Consider the following 19,227-nt stretch of genomic DNA (forward strand, 5'->3'; position numbering starts at 1 on the left):
TCTGTGTCTGACAGGGTGAACCCATGGCCTTTTGTTTAAGAACAGCAGTCAGTGTGTGTCTTGTCTCCCCAGGTTTAAAGGAATAAAAAAAGGTGGAGTGACAGAGAATGCCTCCTACTTCATCTTCACCCAATGTCCAGATGGAGCGTTTGAAGCGTTCCCGGTCTCCAACTGGTACAATTTTACTCCAGTGGCCAAGCATCGGACGCTGACCGCAGAAGAGGCTGAACAGGAATGGGAAAGGTAAGGGCCTTGTTTATTGATAAAATATTCAATAAACAATTTAAATAGGCCATTAAAAGATAAAGCGAAAGTCTAGTTGTGTGTGTGTGTGTGTGTGTGTGTATATATATATATATATATATATATATATATAATATAATCTCAGAGAATAGTGCACACATGCAAAAGGAGTACCTTTTAAATCTTACAAGGCTGCTTAACCACTTCCCGCCCACCCAATGTCCTATAACGTCGCAGACTTTGAGTGGAGATATCTGAATATCTTTGCTACGAACATTAAAGCGAGAGCAATAATTCTAGTGCAAGACCTCCTCTGTCACTCTAAACGGGTAACCTGTAAAAAAAAATTAAAGCGTTGCCTCTGGGGATTTTGAAATACCAAAGTTTGGCACCATTCCATGAGCGTGCACAATTTTAAAGCATGACGTTGGGTATCTATTTATTCGGCGTAACATCATCTTTCACATTATGTAAAAATTGGGCTAACTTGACTGTGTTTTTTAAATTCATGAAACTTGCTTTTTTCCCAAAATAAACGCATTTGAAAAAATTGCTGTGCAAATACCGTGTGATATAAAAAGTTGAAATGACCACCATTTTATTCCCTAGAGTCTCTGCTAGAAAAAACCCCATAATGTTATATAATATAAATTTTCAACAACAAAAAAAGATGATGATTTTTACATGTAGGAGAAAAATGTCAGAATTGGCCCGGTAGGCCATTGGTAAAAGCACCTAATCTTAATGAGTAAATATGGGGGTTGCTTTTTGATGAAGTGTAGAACCCACTGAAAATGGGGTACTTTGGTGCAGTGGTGGGCTTAAGCATGGTTTAACCATTGTTACTAAATTCCCATATTTGCTCATTACAATTAGGTGCTTTTTAAGAAGCGTTGTAAGATTTAAAAGTTACTCCTTTTTGCATTTGTGTATGCACCAACTTTAGATATTCAGGTTTAAGGTGTCCCCCCCCCCCCCCCAAAAAAAAAAACTGTGTGTGTGATATATATATATATATATATATATATATATATATATATATATATATATAATTATACACACACACTCTTTACAAGGGGGTATTTGTGTTAATACATGTTGTAGTAGTAAGGTGGCCTGGTGAAGATAATGGGCTGCCACAGATGTTGTATGCATCACAGAATTCTTTCTGCAATGCACTGGGGTACATGCATGTTGGGGTACCAGTCAAATGGAAGGTCAGAGTTGTGTGATGTGTGTTACCTCTCAGTCATGCAATGCAAAAAAGTAAATTGGTCCTATGACCTGACAAGCAATTGGTGAGTGTTTACATTTTCCCTAAGTAAGGAAAACGTGCAGCACTTGAAATGCATGCCTACAAATTGGCCTTGACTGAGAGATGCAGGAACTAAAGTGACCACAAAGTGGTGCTATTTTTCTTTTTTTTTTTTTTGCGTTATTGAGCATTATTTATCATTTTCCAAGAAGCACCTGGCTGCTTCTTTCCTCCAAAGCAGAATAATGGCAACATCTGAAAAAAAAAAAAAAAACATGGTGGCAATACAAAACGCCTTAAATCTCCCTTCAATGTTTTTGTTTAGGCGAAACAAAATCCTGAACCACTTCACCATCATGCAGCAGCGCCGCTTGAAGGACCAGGGCGGAGAGAATGATGAGGATGAGGAAGGTGGCGGAAAACAAGACAAGGGTGGGAAGAGTAAGAAAAAGAAGAAGAGCGACCTAAAAATCCACGATCTGGAAGATGAACTAGAGATGAGCTCCAGCGAGAGCGATGGCAGCGGAGATGATGGTGAGGGACCAGAGGAGATCCAGCTATGGGGTCGTCTGTAAGAAGGAATTGGGGGGTGGAGTCTAGTGTCAACCTGCTGTCCTCAGTAAAAGTTAAAGCGGTAGTAAAGTCCGCTTTAAGGCTTAACTGTAGGTAAAATGAACATCTCCTAAACATGCACCATTTAAGAGATATTCACCCTGTATGCAGCCGATAATATCCCTGGCGCATGCGTCTGAAGGCCTGGCATACCCTGCTGGAGCTTCTTGCCAGAACCGAGGGCTCCCTAAAGTGTGTGCAACAGTGACATCATCCTGGCTCTGGCCACTCACAGGGCCGGAGCCCACGAACCCGGAGAAAAGGCCAAGGGAAGATGTCATCCCTCTCAGTGGTGACCAGGCGCCGCTGGAAAGGCTTTGTTCTAAGGTAACTATTTCATAATGTGCTAGTATGCATGTGTGTGTGTGTGTGTGTGTGTGTTGTCTTTTTTGTTTTTTTTCTACCTCTTTAAAGGATCCAGTTATCCAAAGGAGATACTTAAGACGTGGGTGCCCTCTGGTGGGCTGCAGTACCCAGCAGCTTTAATCTTCTTCTGGCCTTCATAAATAAAGCACATACTAGCACATTACGAAATGCTTGCCTTAGAACAAAACCCTTCCAGCAGTGCCCGTTCACCACTGAGATTGCTGACATCTCTTCCTGGTGTTTCTCCCAGGTTCGCGGGCTCCGGCACTGAGTGTACCCAGAGCCGCAATGATGTCACTCACACACACAGCTCTGAAGTTCCGGCACGATACACCGAACCTTCAGAGTGCATGTGCCTATGATGTCATTGGCTCTATGCACTTTGAATATCTCCTAAACTGTGCAAGTTTAGGAGATATTCATAGTACCTGCCGGTAAGTCTTATTATAGGCTTGCCTGTAGGTACAAGTGGTGTAACCAGAGTTTAAAACCACTTTAACCGCCCTTCAATGCGTGCCATGAGAATTACAATGGGCGCCACACAGTACAGTTCGCATAGGTATGAAAAGGTGTTAAAAATTAAGCAGCATGTCCCTTTCAGGAGGCATTGCTGCTTGTCAGCCGCCTCCAATAATTTCAAAGGTAGTGCACCTTAACCGTGCCTATATTGTTTATGGCATGTCAGTGAAGCATTTATAAACTGTTAGCTGGGTGCTGTGGAGAGACAGATCACTTCTTCTACATAACTTCCCCTTTAAGCACTTCCCCCTAGAAAAACTATATATTTTTTTTTATTATTTTCATGGGCGTTCGACAGACTTTCTTGGGGCTATTTCATCGCATAAAAAATGCTATAGGTGTGGGTTGCTTTATTCTTCATAATCCATACACGTGTGAATGGGCCCTAGCTATTGCACTGGCTTGGAGCTCTCCTACCTTCACTGATCACGTAGACCAGTGAAAGAGCTAAAGCAGCTACGAGTTTTCCTCTTGGCTTGTGTGATGAAGGTGGTACTTGAAGTGGCAGTAAACGCCCATCTCTGACTTTATAAGTAAGCTTATAATATGGCTTACCTATAGGTACTCTAAATATCTCCTGAGCATGCACTGTTTAGGAGATATTTACTGTACATGCAGCCAGTGACATCACTGATGCATGCACTCTGAAGGAACAGCCAACCGTGTCGTTCCTTCAGAGCTCTGTGCCGTAAACTGCAGCTCCTGTGCGCATGCGTGGTTGTGACATCATCACAACTCCGGCCAGTCACACAGCCAGAGGATGCAAACTCAGAAGGAAGACTGGGTGAAGATGAGCGCGCCTGCAGTGGTGACAGCGCGGTGCTGGAATGCTTCGTTTTCAGGTAAATTTTTTTACCACTTCAGCCCCAGAAGATGTTACCCCCTTCCTGACCAGACCAGTTTTTGCGATTCGGCACTTTAACAATTGCGTGGTTGAGCGACGTTGCACCCAAGCAAAATTTACGTTTTTTTTTTCCCAAAAACAGAGCTTTCTTTTGGTGGTATTTGATCACCTCTGTGGTTTTATTTTTTGCGCTATAAACAAAAAAAGAGCGAACGTTTTGGAAAAAAAACAAACCTATTTTTTACTTTTAGCTATAATATCCCCCAAAAATATATAAAAAAAATAAATAATAATTTTTGCCTCAGTTTAGGCAAATATGTATTTTCTTCTACATATCTTTGGTTAAAAAAAAATCACAATAAGTGTGTATTGATTGGTTTATGCAAAAGTTAAAGCAGGATAGATAAAAATACATCTATTATCTTATTATTTTTATTTTTTTCTAGTAATTTTGGCGATCTGCTATTTTTATTGGGACTGCGACATTATGGCAGACGCATCGGACAATTTTGACACATTTTTGGGACCATTGTCATTTATACAGCGATCAGTGCTATAAAAATGCATTGATTTACTGTACAAATATCACTGGCAGTGAAGGGGTTAACACTAGGATTGCGATCAAGGGGTTATTGTGTTCCTTGTTTGTGTTTCTAACTGAAGGGGGGGAGGGGACTGTGTGCAGGGGAAGAGATAGATCGCTGTTCATACTCTGTATGAACAGACGATCTGTCACTTCTCCCCTCAGAGAACGGGAAACTGTGTTTACACACACAGATCCCAGTTCTCTGTGTCTCGGCAGTGACCGCCGGGTACTCGCATTGGGCTAGTGGCCACAGGGCGAAGCGACGTAACATAACGTCGATTGGCCCAGCCGTGCCATTCTGCTTCAGTAAAACGGTGGCGGCTGGTCGGCAAGTGGTTAACATAATGTGCTAATATTTGATTCATACTAGCACATTCTGGCATTACCTTGCAGCTTAGAAAAAAAAAAAACACCCAGCGGTTTACTACTCCTTTAAAAAAAATAAACCTGAAGGGTAAGATAAATGAATACAGAGAATAGATGCATTACATTTTAACAGACAAATGAACTCTGCACTCCGCTCTCCACTCCTCCACTTTTATTAAAGCATCAACAGTATAGCCTTGTGATCAAGCAATTTGTAGTGAAACGCGTGAAGGAGACAATGGTTTCTTTGGGTAGAGACACTATTTTTGCAGCCATACTGTTGATGTTTGAATAAAGGTAATTGGAAGAGTGAAGAGCGGAGTGCAGCTCCCATTCATCTATTAATTATAACAGTGAGCCAGGATCGGTTTCTTTAAACCGGCACCCTGTTTATCTGTGGATAGGTGAAATGAAAGGGTCTGGAGCAGTGCTGTGGGTCTGGGATGTTGCAACTATTGCATTACATTACTAATAGATCCTTTGATGGGTACAAGGGTTTATAGATGTGCCGTACCCATCATTCAGTCATTTTTCCTTCATTTAAGGTGAGCATAAGCCAAAGGCACAGAAGAAAAATGCAAAAACGAAGAAAAAGAAGAAGAAGGTTGACGATGAAGCCATAGAGGACAGTGATGATGGCGACTTTGAAGGGCATGAAGTAGACTACATGTCTGATGGGAGCAGGTAATAGAGACTCGCGTTTCCACTGATTTACATCCTCAGCAGAGCATACGGCGAGTACAGACAACTGAACTTCACTTTATCTTTCTGCAGTAGCTCGGATGAGGAACTTCCTGGCAAACCCAAAGTCGCCAAGGAGGATCAGAATGTTCCTAAAGGTAAAACTGAAATGTACTAGGTGTATTCTAACCTGGGAACCCTCTTTTTAAGGAGACTGTCACTCTGCCCATTGAGCGGATCTATACAGCCCTTCCCCATCCTACTTGTACTTGGCATCTTTGCTGTGCACTCTTATCTCTATGTACGTTCAATGACAGAGATTACATAGGGTTCATGATATCAACTCCTATAATATGACCGTGTTTGGATCTAGGGATTAGCTGCTGAACCCCCAGCACTGCATCTAGGGACATAATCACATAACCAGGTATTTTGCAGTGGCTTGCGACATAGGAAGGAGTGCCAGGAAAGTGCTGGTAAGGTATTTTAGGGTCAGGGGGGTGGGACTTTAACCACTTGAAGACCAAAAGGCCTTTTCTGGCAAATTTTTACCTGTATCAATCAGTATTTTTTGCTAGAAAATTTCTTGGAACTACCAAACACTAGAGGGCCCTAGAGAATAAACTGGTGGGTTTTGCTATTTTTTGTTTTTTTACGTCGCACAGTATTTGCGCAGCAGTTTTCCAAACACAATTTTTTAGAGGAAGAAATAAACTCTCTTTTATTTTTTATCTTAATGCAAAAAAAAAAAAAAAAAACACACTATACGTAACCCAGTTTTTTTTGGTAAAATATATAAAAGATGGTGTTATGCCAAGTAAATGGATACAAAACATGTCACACTTTTAAAATTGCACACACCCATGCAACGGCGACAAATGACGTAAATTTTACTATCCATAGGCGATGCTTTAAAAGCCTTTATAGGTTACCGCATTCGATTTACAGAGGAAGTTTGATGCTAGAATTACTGCTCATGATCTGACGTTCACAGTAATACCTCGCGTGTGTAGGGATGATCGCTGTTTGCGTGCCTGAGGGATCCAAAAGTGTCATGTAAGGATAAGTATTTTTACACTGTCACTTTTCCCTAAATATCTTTCAGGACAGCCACCTTTTGAGAGACCTTAGCTCCTCCCTTAACAGGAAACACCTCCTTAGCTTCAAGATTTAGGCCCTTTCTGCCCCACTGGACCCTCAGTTTCAGTGTTTCCTCTGGCGGGGAGATATCGCTGGAAACCAGGGCTGATTAACTGGGGAGGTTGAAGCCGGGTTTTACTGTGGGGAGAAGCTCTCCCTATCTATTTTTTTGGGGTTTGCGGAGCCTTGGGGAAGGTACCGTTGAGTCCCCAGCTTAGCCACACCAGCTTATCCTGAGGGTGGGGAAGAAGCTTCAGGGGCCCCCGCTCTCATTCTGTCGTCGGAGGGGCAGTTCCTCTCCACGTTCTGTGTGACCAGTTAGGAAGCACGAGGCTGGACCGGAGGGTGTAGTGATATCACGTCCGGTGGGGTCGTGCACTTCTCCCGGGGCCGCGGCGTTTGGTTCCAGCCTTGATTTATGAGAGAGGGCCAGGCTCTGGCCAGTGCGAGCCTGTAAACACTTTAGATGTCAGTGAGCAGCTCAGGAAGGTGGGGCTGCCGCGATCCTCAGCGGGAGATGTCCAAGGCAGAGGCAGCCCAGACTACTCCTGTTATGCCAGCACTGGCCAGTAAGGTGAGAGGAACACTGGGGTGGGTATTCCCTTTCCCCTTTACCGCATAGCTCCACGAGTGTAGGCCCCTCCGTTGGTCGAGGGGTTGAGAGGTGGTACTGGGACCTTGGTGGTGTTTGGTCCTAGGTACACTCCGGGTGACACTCTGCTTAGGAGGTATGGCCTTTAGTTTTAAAAGTGAGCTGCAGGACTTTATGCAGTAAGCCTGAGGAGCTGCAATGCCCAACATGCCCTTTGTGCAGTAAGCCTGAGGAGCTGCAATGCCCAGCATGCCCTTTGTGCAGTAAGCATGAGGAACTGCAATGCCCATCATGCCCTTTGTGCAGTAAGCCTGAGGAACTGCTATGCCCAGCATGTCCTTTGTGTGGCAAGCCTGAGGAACTGCAATGCCCAGCATGACCTCTGTGCAGTGAGCCTGAGGAACTGCAATCCCCAGCATGTCCCTTTTTCAGTCGGGTACAGCCCCAGGCTGCCCCGCCAGCTCATCAGAGTATTGCGCCTGCCTGCCAGTTTTATACTCCGCTAATGGAGGGGCATGGGGGGGGGGGCACTATTGACAAGCTGAGGAAGAGCCAGTTGGCGCTTCTTCAGGCTCCCGGGTGGAGTCATAGGGAGAGGGGTTGGGTGGTAAGCCCTCTAGAACCCTTTCGCTACAAGCTTTCCCTCAAAGGTTTGGAGAATCTCTTGGGAGACATCCGTACCACCCTGGGAATCCAGAAGAAGAAGCCGCTATCGCTCCATGACCAGATGTATCAGGGCCTGGGGGAACAGAAGTTGTTCCTGGCCCAGGAAGGTCTGGTGGAAGCCATAAAAGATTGGCAAGATCTTGGGAGGAAACCCTTCCTTTCAAGGGCCCTTTTTCATGGAGGACGGTCCATCAGTTGGTAGGGTACCAAGACTGGACTCAGCCTTCTATCAGGTTTCCAGACATACAGACCTTACCCGGGAGAGAGCCCATGGACAAGAGGACGGATCTGCTCTTGAAGGACACCTGGGACTCTACCTTGGGGCGCACATAAGGGCAGGGACAGAGACAATCTTGTCGTCCTTTCTCATGCTCTTGTGGGGGGTGGCATATAGTGCGGGTGCCTTGACTAATTCACTGCATATGTCTGCCAGATCCTCAGCCCTAGTGATCTCAGTTAAAGCTTGGCAGTAGGACAGTGTGTCCAAGGCTAAGATCTGCGGGATTCTCACGGAAGACTTATTTTGGTTAGGTCCTGGTTTGGAAACCATTCAGATGGGACGGGGACGGGTGATGAGTGAGGTTCTTTTCCCGTCTGGTGTAGTACAGGGAAGCAAGCAATAAGTCTCGCCCTCAGAGAGAATTTTGGGTCCTAAAGGCCGATGTTCCAATAAGATCTTGGGGTCAGAAAGGTGGGGCAAAATAGGAGGTTCGTCCTCCCTAACGATCCGAAGGAAGATTGGGGACCTTCCTCCCATATCGGGTAGTGGTCGCCTCCAATTATTTCTTTTGGGGATTGTAAGGTGGGGTCACCGGCTTGAATTTGCTGGCATTGCCGCTTAGTGAAGGATCGGCTCGGGCAGCTCTAGCCCTGCAAAGGGAACAGCGTTCCTGCTGTGAAAAAAGTGCAGGGATGCCGTTCCCATGCATTCCTGCAGGACTCAAGCCCTGCGTGGAACTCTCCTGGATGCTGCCAATCTGGGAGGACCTTCATCTCTGGGTCCATTCTGCTGTCCCCAGGTGGAGCGGTGGATTCTCCCTGCATGGCTTCGGAGGAAGAATTGAAAAAAGAAAGAGCTTCTCGGATGGGGGTGGTGGCCCTGCTAAGTAGCAAGAAAAGGGAAACCCGATCCATCTTCCGGAGACATTTTCAACAGCTGGAACGCAGAGGGGATTTCCAATCGGGGCCCCCTTTTCTACAAATATAGCCATACCAGATGTTTTTTTTTTAAGTGGGTGGCCTTGAAGTTTCACAGAGGCCAAGAAATTATTTTGCCAACTTTCTGTTAGAATCCTGTGGGTGAACATAAGTTGGATGTTAAAAGGTTGTAGCACCTTTGCCAAACACTACAGGGTAGACCTGTGGATCGCTAAGGATTGAACCTTCAGGGAAAAAGGGGTCCTACAAGCAGTGTTCCCACCCTAGGGTTAGGTGCTCATTTATCCTCTCAAAGGTGGCTTTCCTGAAAGACGTTTAGGGAAAATCAGAGTTACGTACCGGTAACATCTTTTTCCAGGAGTCTTTCAGCACAGCACCGATACCCACCCGAAAAATGTGTTTGCAATAAGGAGGCTGCCCACTGGCTAAGTGGGTAGCAATTCTGTCTAGCAGCACTGGGGTTTCTGGTTCAATTGCCCAACATGCTAACCTGACAGGGGAACAGTCAGGAGGATTTAAAGTTATGTGTATGACATGTTCTTGTGTCTCCCCAGCTGGCCGGAGGTACTCTTAGAAGACTGAGGGTCTGGTGGGGCAGAAGGGGCTTACATCTTGAAGCTAAGGCAGTGTTTCCTGTGAAGGGAGGAGCCGAGGTCTCTCAAAGGTGGCTGTCCTGAAAGACTCCTGGAAAAACACGTTACCGATCTGTAACTCCTGTTTTTTTTTTTTTTTTTTTGCTGTCACAAGGAAGGTAAACCTTCCTTGTGACAGCACTAGGCATGTGACAGGTTTTCTTTAAGGAGAGATCTGGGGTCTATAAGACTACCAGATCCCTCCCTCTTCCTCTGTAAGCATTTGATCTCACCAAGATCAGTGTGATCCAAATTCTTTCCATTGATGATGTGATGTCATAGCTTCCATTTTACTATATCATAGAGCCCAACAAAGCCGGGCTCAATGATCAGCGGGCGGAAGTGTTGGCTGGTCGTTCAGGACTTCGGGTGTGATGGGAGATCCTGGTAAAGCCACTGGGGAGGGACGCTGCTTGTAAAAGCAATCCAGTATCAATTAGCCGCAAGGATTGTTTTTACACGAGAGCCGACCGTCACACTAGATGCGGTGCAAATTTGCTGCAAAGCTGCACCACATCAAAATTGCAACCTGTTCATGCGGAGTGTATGTTAACGACACCCCACAATCAGTTTGCAAAATGCAACACGATTTAGAGAATTGGACGGCATGGATGTGAACACCCATGCGATACGATTCCAGTGTTGACAAAAAAAGGGTCCTGCATGCGTTTGGTCCAAATGCAATGCAAATTCAGCCATAAAGTTTGTATAGCCGAATCCGCATTGCACAGACTTTGCATGTGATCTGCACAGCAATGCGATGTCTGGCATTGTAGTTGCAGGCATCATCCTGGTATAACTACGCAAACTCCAGCGCCATACAGGTACGTCACTGGATTTGAATTGGTTAAAAAGATTCTGTCCTGAATGGGTGGTCTGTCATTTTACGAGGGGGGTTTAGACAAAAATAAAATAAAAAAAAAACAGGTAAAGAAATTAGAAATCTCCCCTGTGAGCTACAAAGGCTCCGTTGTATGAGCTGTGAACCAATTGGACTGTACAGGGAGCAGGTGGCGTCCTGTATGGTAAAGTGCTGTGAACCCAGCACCTAACAGATTACTTGTGTCTGAGGGAGGTTTTCTCATAGGATGGGGAGAGGATTCAGGGAGCAGCTACCAGAGTGACAATGACCATTTCCTATGCAGTGAGTTTACTCCTAGAGAAGTGACACAGAAAGCTTCACTAATCAAAAGCAGTGTCCCCCTCTTGAATTAGGTATAAATGTAATAGTAAGACAAGCTTATATATTTTGTTTGTGCTGTTTGGCTGGAATTCTGCTTAAATGTCGATAGGGATTGATGAGGCAAGCGAGAGTAGCGAGGAGAGCGAAGAAGAGAAGGTGGAGGAGGAAGAGGATGAAGAGAAGAAAGCCTCCACGCCTCAGGAGCGGAAGAGGAAGAGAGGTGAGGCTGGGGATAAGTCTCCCCGGAACACTTTGGGGGTGGGTGGGTGGGTAAGTCTCTCTCTAATGACACTGTGTTTTTCTACCACAGATAGCAGTGAGGAATCGGACACATCGGATGACAGTGATATTGACAAAGAGGCTTCCTCCGCTCTTTTCATGCAGGTAGCACTTATTAAATTAGAGGCAGACGTTGAAGGTAGTTTTTATTGAGAATATATATAATAATATATATCTGTCTCCTCTTCCACGCTATACTCGAAAGACTGCTACAAATTGCCGAGAGGGCATCCTTGTACGTCCTCCCGTGCATGAGCTGCCTGCCCTGTGGGGCGCTCGCTCTGTGTTTCCCAAGTGAAGGAGACTCGGCTGATCGGAGTAAGGGGCTGATTCCGGCCCCTTACCATGTGATCAGCTTTTAGCCACTAACAGCTGATCACATGATGTAAACGGAGCCGGTAATCAGCTTTTTAAAACAAAAAAGCTGATTTACTGTCTGGAGTAAATGGGACATCGGTTCCGCACATTCCAGACCATGCAGTGCCCACCAGTGCCAGCTATTAGTGCAGCCAATTGGTGCCTCATGATTTCTGCCTACCAGTGCAGCCTATCTGTGCCACCTATAAGTGCAGCCTCATCAGCGCACATCAATGGAGAAAGATTACCTGTTTGCAAAATGTTATAATAAACAATTAAAAAAATATTTATTTATTTTTTTCCCAAATTTTCAGTCATTTTTTTTTTTTTTTTTTAGCAAAAAATAAACCCAGTGGTGATTAAATACCACCAAATGAAAGTTTTATTTGTGTGAAAAAAAAGATAAAAATTTCATATGGGTACAGTGTTGCATGACCACGCAATTGTCCATTCAAAGCGTGACAGTGCTGAAAGCTAAAGATTTGGCCCGAGCAGGAAGGGGGTGAAAGTGCCCGGTAAACAAGTGATTAAGCTACACTGTCATCCTTGTGCTTAATCACTTGACCTCCTGAAGATTTACCCACCTTCATGACCAGGCCATTTTTTGCAATACGGCACTGCGTTACTTTACCTGACAATTGGGCGGTCGTGTGACGTTGTACCCAAATAAAATTTATGTCCTTTTTTTTTTTCCCAATAGAGCTTTCTTTTGGTGTGCGATCACCTCTGCATTTTTTATTTTTTGCGCTAGAAAGAAAGAATGACCGACCATTTTGAAAAACAAAAAAATATATATATTTTTTACTTTCTGCTCTAAAATACATCCAGTGAAAAAAATGTAAAAAATCTAATTTCATCATTAATTGAATACACAATCAGATCTCTCAATGAGCCGCTACCTAAGATCTTAACACTGCGCCACAAAGAAAACCAATATGAATGGAGCAGCCACTTCAAAGAGAACAGTATAATAAAACAGATCTACCAAACATAAGGTAAAAAGGTAGATAATGGAGCTAATTCATCTAACAACACATACATAAGTATTACACACCCAACGAGTGGTACTGTGGAAACTTAGGAAGAAATAGTCTAAATACTATGATAATAAAAGGCAGAGTGGTATCTTCGTGATAGACAATTCAGTTGGACTGATCCGACACCACACCACGTGATCAGTACCGTGTCACCACTCCCGAGTTGGATGTAAACTCACCAGCATTAATGTCCTCACACTCTTGTTTTTGGCATATAGAGCAGTAAACCCCTCAGGGTCAAATATGTCCCATCAGAAACGTTCCTAGTATCCAGAGACCCAAAGGTATCTGCAATATGTGGAAGAAAATGAGATATAAAATAGTATAATAATGTCAAACATTAGATTTATTAAAATCACACGGCCTAATGGTAATAATGCACTTAAAAGGCGGCAAAATAAACATCACATTGGTATGGTGTGCAGATGCCAGAGATACCTTGTCACGGCGGACATAGGTTGATCACTGAATCTCACCCGACCAGTGTTTCAAAACAGACAGAGCGTTATTTCCGGTAAACATCACTTCCGGATGCTGTACAGCCACATCCCGGCGCGCTTCGTCATACAACAATAGCAACTTCATCCTAGGATCAGTCTATCAACTGAATTGTCTATCACGAAGATACCACTCTGCCTTTTATCTTCATCAAGTTTTTGTTAAAAAAATAAAATAAAAAAATATCCCACTAGTGGGATACTTACTAGTGGAAGACATGAATTGGTGTTTCTGCTGTACAGAAACACAGGATCCATGCCTTCTGTACTGACAGAATGACAATCTGCTTTGTTTACATCAGCTCCTGTTGTGTAAAATCACAGCAGGAGTGAGCCGCTGGCAGGGAGAACCCAAAACCTGGAAGTTTCAGAATTGTGTGTGAAATATAGAAATGCTCATGTATGTGTGTGATTCTGCACAGTGCGGACGCCCTGTATCAGTAAATCTGCTATGGGGAGGTTGGCAAGCAGGTAAATACCTAGTGCATCGCATCCTACTTCACTGGGTCACCTAGATAGTTTTGTTTTTGAAAGTGGCTGAAACAACCTGAAATTGCATGGTTGGGGTAAAGACAAGTCATCGGTGATGGCTCACTTACCTGTCCTACTTGGTTTCTGTAATTCTGTTTGTGATGGCTCCTCTTTAGGAAAAGCTGTATTAATAGATGCTCTTCTGATTCGCGTCTTCAAGCTGTGACATGTTTTCTCGTCTTTCCTAGAAAAAGAAAACTCCCCCGAAAAAAGATAAAAAGGGAGGCTCCAACAACAGCTCCCGTGGTAACAGTCGGCCTGGTACACCGTCTCCTGATTCCGCCAACACTTCCAACACTCTCAAGGCTGCAGCCAGCAAACTGGAACAAGGTGTGTCCAGCAAGCTGTGATCCTCAATCCGAGTCTTGAGTTGTGCCCACTGCCCATTTCTAACACCTTTTCTTATTTCTGCCCACCAGGTAAACGTGGTGCACTCCCTCATACGCCAGCCGCAAAGCGCCTAAAAATGGAGTCTGGGCCTCAGAGCACATCTGGAAAATCGACCCCACAGCCACAGTCAGGAAAGTCCACGCCATGCAGTGGGTGAGTGATAACGCCATACATATCTCCGCTGTCGCACGAAAAACACTCATATGTTTTGTGTGAGGTTTTGACATATCTTCAAGGGCCCCATTCTATTCCTTTTAATTAGGGGGTCATTAGCCTTTTGATTTTTAGGTATAACCTCTTCTGTATCTCTAAACTGGTAACCTGAACAAAATTTTAAAGTGTAGCCTATGGAAATTTTTAAGTACTGAAGTTTGGCACCATTCCACGAGTGTGCGCAATTTCAAAGCGTGACATGTTGGGTATTTATTTACTCGGTGTAACATCATCTTTCACATTACACAAAAAAAATTGGGCTTTTTTTTTATTCATGAAAGTGTTTTTTTATTAAATTTTTTTCCAAAAAAGATCACGTTTGAAAAATTGCTGTGCAAATACCATTTGACATAAAAAAACTGCAATGACCGCCATTATATTCCCCAGAGTCTCTGCTAAAATATATATATAATGTTTGGGGGTTCTGAGCAAAAAAATATGTTGTTTACATGTAGGAGAGGGATGCCCGAATTGGCCCGGCATGGAAGCAGTTAAAGCGGAGTTCCAGGCTTTTATTTTGTTAATTAAAATTCAGCAGCTACAAAAAGTGTAGCTGCTGACTTTGATAAACAGACACTCACCCGTCCCACGATCCAGCGATGTGGCCGCACGGAGCCTCGCTCCTCTCCGCCGCGCCTCCATTGAAACTGTGGGCACCCAGCCGTGACAACTTGCGGCTTCACGGCTGGTCGCGCACTATGCATGTACACATCTCCCAGTGGACAGGCAATCTTCTGGTATCTGTGATGTGTCCCAGAAGATTGCTGAGCGGGAGGGGCCACCTAGGGGAAGAGGAGAAGTCGCCATGGTGGCCAGTAGTCGGAGGCAGGAAGTGGGACAGGAAGTCCCACTCAAAACTAAGGAAGTCGGTGGCTCATTGCGAGGGGAATATCTCCTAAACCATACAGGTTTAGGAGATATTCTTTTTACCTACAGGTAAGCCTTATTATAGGCTTACCTGTAGGTTAAAGTCAAAAATTTGACTATACAACCGCTTTAAATACAGTGTGTGTGTGTTTTGTTTAAAAAAAAATTATAACGCTAAATCCATTTTTGCCCAGCTCTGCTGTGTGGTCACATGTCCTTCCTCTGCTCTCCTTCCTGATCTAAAGGAGTACAGTAGGAGGGGCTGAGATTACCCCCTGACGTATGTAAGCCGGCAGAGGGAGGACATGTGACCACACAGCAGCCCTGTGTAAAGAAGGTATTTAGCTTTATAATTAAAAAAAAAAAAAACTTGCGCGCACACACACACACACACTGTACTTGCTATGTTCCTGAAACATAAGGTAAAAGTATTAAATAGATGTTACTTTACCAAATGGGAGGAGCAGCTGCAGCAGAATACTTAATCAAGGCAGGAGGAGAGGGGAGGAGATTGGCTCCCACACAGAGTATAGAAATACAGAGAGAGGGAGGGGAGTGGGGGAGATGCAGAGATGCTAAATACATAGCAGGATGACAGAGGGATGTAAACTGACCACGCTCTCGGGGATCGGCAGCCATAAGCGTGGTCAGTTTACAGAGGGGGAGACAGGAGCAGGCAGGATAAACCAGGTATTGTACAACATAGAAAGGGACAATTGGCATGGCAAAAGCAATGTTATAGCTCATGCCTTAAAGGTACAGGAGCCTCCTTTTATTTATTTTTTTGGTTACAACCGCTTTAAGCACCTTGTCCTCATGGATAGTTTGTAATACTAATTGTACATGTAGGCAACCCATACTTGTTTGTTCCATGTTGTGCTTCCTGTTTACTAGTGCAGCACAGCAGTTCTGCTTTGCTGTTCTTATTTCAGTGCAAAGCTACTTTTGTCAGAAGACTTTTTCTCAACAGGCATTAAGAATCATTGTTCTCCATAACGGTGAATTTAAAAAAATAAAATGTACAGACCATGTGAAATTGTATATACTGACATAAGAGCAATAAATTCCCACTTCATCAGTCATTGTTGAGAGCAGACAGTAGACATTCATTGAGAAAGCTCTGTTCATTTAGGTTTCACAATCTGGAATATAATAGGATTTTCTTATAGGATTTTCTTATGGCGGTGATGCTAATTGTGACCATTAGCCACTAGAAGAAGTACCTTCATGTCTCTGCATAAGCTATGATCTTGAGCTGGCATACATGTTTGTGCAAGTTCTGTACAGTCTCCTTTTTAGATCTCATGTAAAAGACTCCCTAAACAATCTATTAAGTTTGTCGTTAATCAGGCAGGACCTTGTACTTTATGGTTGGTAGAACTAAAGGATGTTGTACTTACATGTTTGGTCGACCTTGTAAAGCATGTCAAATACCAGCATGCAACCAGAAAGCCTTCCTAAAAGACATTGAATTACCCACCCATTGGGAAAATGCATATTGGGAAGTAAAATATAGCATGCGTGTAAATGACATCATGGAGGATACGGGAAACCGCAGAGTGCGCAGGGTCATGGATACAGAGGTATGTTATCTACCTCCTCTCCTTACCCTGCTGCTTTATGCCATTATTTTACCACTTATCTGAGGTTTTCTGCCTCCAGATTGTAGAGAAAGGGGGCCTATATGACCATCAATCTGCCTTTCCATCCTACAGTGCATGTGCTAGTGGGAAGAGTCAAGTGGAGCCAGCACATCACTGTAAAGCCCCATACACACTATCCGATTTTCTGCTGATTTTTGGCTTCAGATTTACCAAAACCATGTAGTGCAAGGGCCTGCCTGATTGCATACAAATTGAAACTCCTAAGGTTTGACCTGATATTATATGGTTTTGGTAAATCTGAAGGAAAAAATCATCAGAAAATCTGATGGTGTGCATAGTAATTAACAATTGGCAGACATCAATGGAACCATATAAGACACTAGACCAGATGCTGTGTGTTGCAGGGTTTGTGATCCAGATCACTTTGCACACCATAAGATACTTGCCAACATACTAGCTGCCAAGGATGAACTCCCATGGTCCCATGATTCATTGGGCACAGAGAGGCTCTGCAGCTAACCCTTTTCTTATGCAGATAAAACTGGCTCTTTGGAAGTTGTGTGCACCACATAGAACACGGCAGCTGTGGTTGATACTCCATAAAGCATAGGTGGGCCTGTCTATGATGAGCAGTGGGTCTTGTGGGAGGCTTGTTGTCAGACTGACAGGGAAGCGTCCCTGTTGCAATTCTCTTCAATAAAAATCTGAAGCACACAGTTGGTTGGGAGAGGAGGTGGGAGAACGTTAGAGAAGCCATTTTCCACCAAGAAAAAGATTGGACAGAAACAGCGAAGGTTGGAGTCCTGCTTTAAAAAATGTTTCTATTTCCAGGGACATCCAGCTTACGGAAGAGGCCGTTCGGAGGTACCTGACCCGCAAGCCAATGACCACGAAAGACTTGCTGAAAAAGTTCCAGACCAAGAAGACAGGACTGAGCAGCGAGCAGACCGTGAACGTGTTGGCCCAGATTCTGAAGAGACTGAACCCCGACCGTAAAACCATACATGAGAAAATGCACTTTTACCTGAAGGAATGATCCCGTCCTTCCAGCAAGAGCTCGTACTTCCTTTTTATACTCGTTGGAATCTGGTGACTTGAGGGTGACACTGTACTGTATATGGCATGTGGCATTTGTAATTTTCAATCAAAAGCATTAGGGCTGGTTGCTCAGGTGGCCAGTTTTATCTAGCTTGGGTAGAAAGTCTTGAGCTCTGTGTAAGTTCCGGGTCACGACTTGGAGCTTACACAAGGCTTGCTGTCTTTGGTCTCAGCAACTAAGCGGATCAATGAAGGAGCAAAAAGATAATGAGTATGTGCAAGTTGACCTTTATTTTCCAAGACTGACCTACATAGGTTCCTAAATAGGTTAAATGGAGTTCTGCATGTTTGCTGTAAGTATTGCAGCTAAAAACGGCCAAGCAAACGTGCATTTTCAGAAGCCAGCCAGCAGCGACACCCTCCATATTTGAGTTTATTTAAAATGCTTCAAGTAGCCAGTAGCCATTTAGATTCCAAACGTTATTTTTCAGTTAGAGTTGAACGCAAGCATTGGATTGGTTTAGAAAGCCTCTTCATCTCCGTAGACCAAACTTCAGGTGTGAAGAGAGTCGGGGATGACGTGTTTGGAGAAAATGTTTTGATTTATTGTGTGTGACAGCGATGCGTGAGCGATGAATGTTCAGTACCTGGACTATGTTGTTCTTTGAGGAGTGATAATAATTAAAAAGGAATGAATTTTTATACTTCCTCTTGTGGTGTTTGTCTTTCGGTCTGATCCAGTTGTCTGGCACTGGAGATTCATTCCTGACAGATGTATGTAGCGGGGGCAGGGCCTGCTGTGATTGGCTGCAGTCCTGTCTGAATATTTCACATATCTGAACAATAGCCCAGAGCCATTCTCTTTCCTATGTAGGGAGAGTGGCCGGACTTGTGATCAGACTCAAGTGTGAAATGTGATGACCTTTAACAACCTGCGGGGTTTTACTAAAACTGGAGAGTGCAAAATTTGGTGTAGCTGTGCATGGTAGCCAATCGGCTTCTAACTTTAGCTTGTTCAATTAAGCTGATTGGTTTCTATGCACAGCTGCATCCGATTTTGCGCACTCCAGTTTTAGTTAATTAACCCCCAAGTGTTTAATCAGCCTGGCTAATCTTGCTCCTTGCCTATAATCTACACCAGGGATCTGCAATTAGCGGACCTCCAGCTGTTGCAAAACTACAAGTCCCATCATGCCTCTGCCTCTGGGTGTCATGCTTGTGGCTGTCAGAGTCTTGCTATGCCTCATGGGATTTGTAGTTCTGCAACAGCTGGAGGTCCGCTAATTGCATATCCCTGATCTACACCTTCTTTATCCTCGGGTTTTACAACCTGGGGAAAAAACACAAGCAGGTAGCATTTTTACTGCTCATGTCACATTAACCACATCCCGCCCGGCCTATAGTAGAATGACAGCCTAGCGGGGGATCAGTTATACTGATGTAGGCTCTTTACCATGTGATCAGCTGTGACCAATCACAGCTGATAATAGCGGTAACCAAGACATGCAGGTAATCAATTGGCTTTCCTCAGCTTGTGCTGATAAGTCACGAGTAGGGGAGAGACGTTCAGC

General features: G+C 44.2%; 1 protein-coding gene across 2 annotated transcripts in view; it reads left to right on the plus strand.

The window, feature by feature from the left end:
* The window catches only part of GTF2F1 (general transcription factor IIF subunit 1), a 37,528-nt gene extending 19,168 nt beyond the window's left edge, over positions 1-18,360 (plus strand). For both annotated transcript variants that reach the window (XM_077470429.1, XM_077470430.1), the window contains exons 6-14: positions 73-243; positions 1,824-2,032; positions 5,337-5,475; positions 5,566-5,630; positions 10,953-11,063; positions 11,154-11,227; positions 13,733-13,874; positions 13,964-14,087; positions 17,450-18,360. In XM_077470429.1, coding sequence (XP_077326555.1) covers positions 73-243; positions 1,824-2,032; positions 5,337-5,475; positions 5,566-5,630; positions 10,953-11,063; positions 11,154-11,227; positions 13,733-13,874; positions 13,964-14,087; positions 17,450-17,654 — 1,240 coding nt within the window. In that variant the 3' untranslated portion in view covers positions 17,655-18,360. The remainder of the gene's footprint in view (positions 1-72; positions 244-1,823; positions 2,033-5,336; positions 5,476-5,565; positions 5,631-10,952; positions 11,064-11,153; positions 11,228-13,732; positions 13,875-13,963; positions 14,088-17,449) is intronic.
* The last annotated feature ends 867 nt before the right edge of the window (positions 18,361-19,227 follow it).

The sequence above is a fragment of the Lithobates pipiens genome, unplaced genomic scaffold (genome assembly GCF_037356315.1).
Source record: "Lithobates pipiens isolate NorthernLeopardFrog02 unplaced genomic scaffold, aLitPip1_a1.2 Scaffold_8, whole genome shotgun sequence".
In the NCBI taxonomy this organism is placed as follows: domain Eukaryota; kingdom Metazoa; phylum Chordata; class Amphibia; order Anura; family Ranidae; genus Lithobates; species Lithobates pipiens.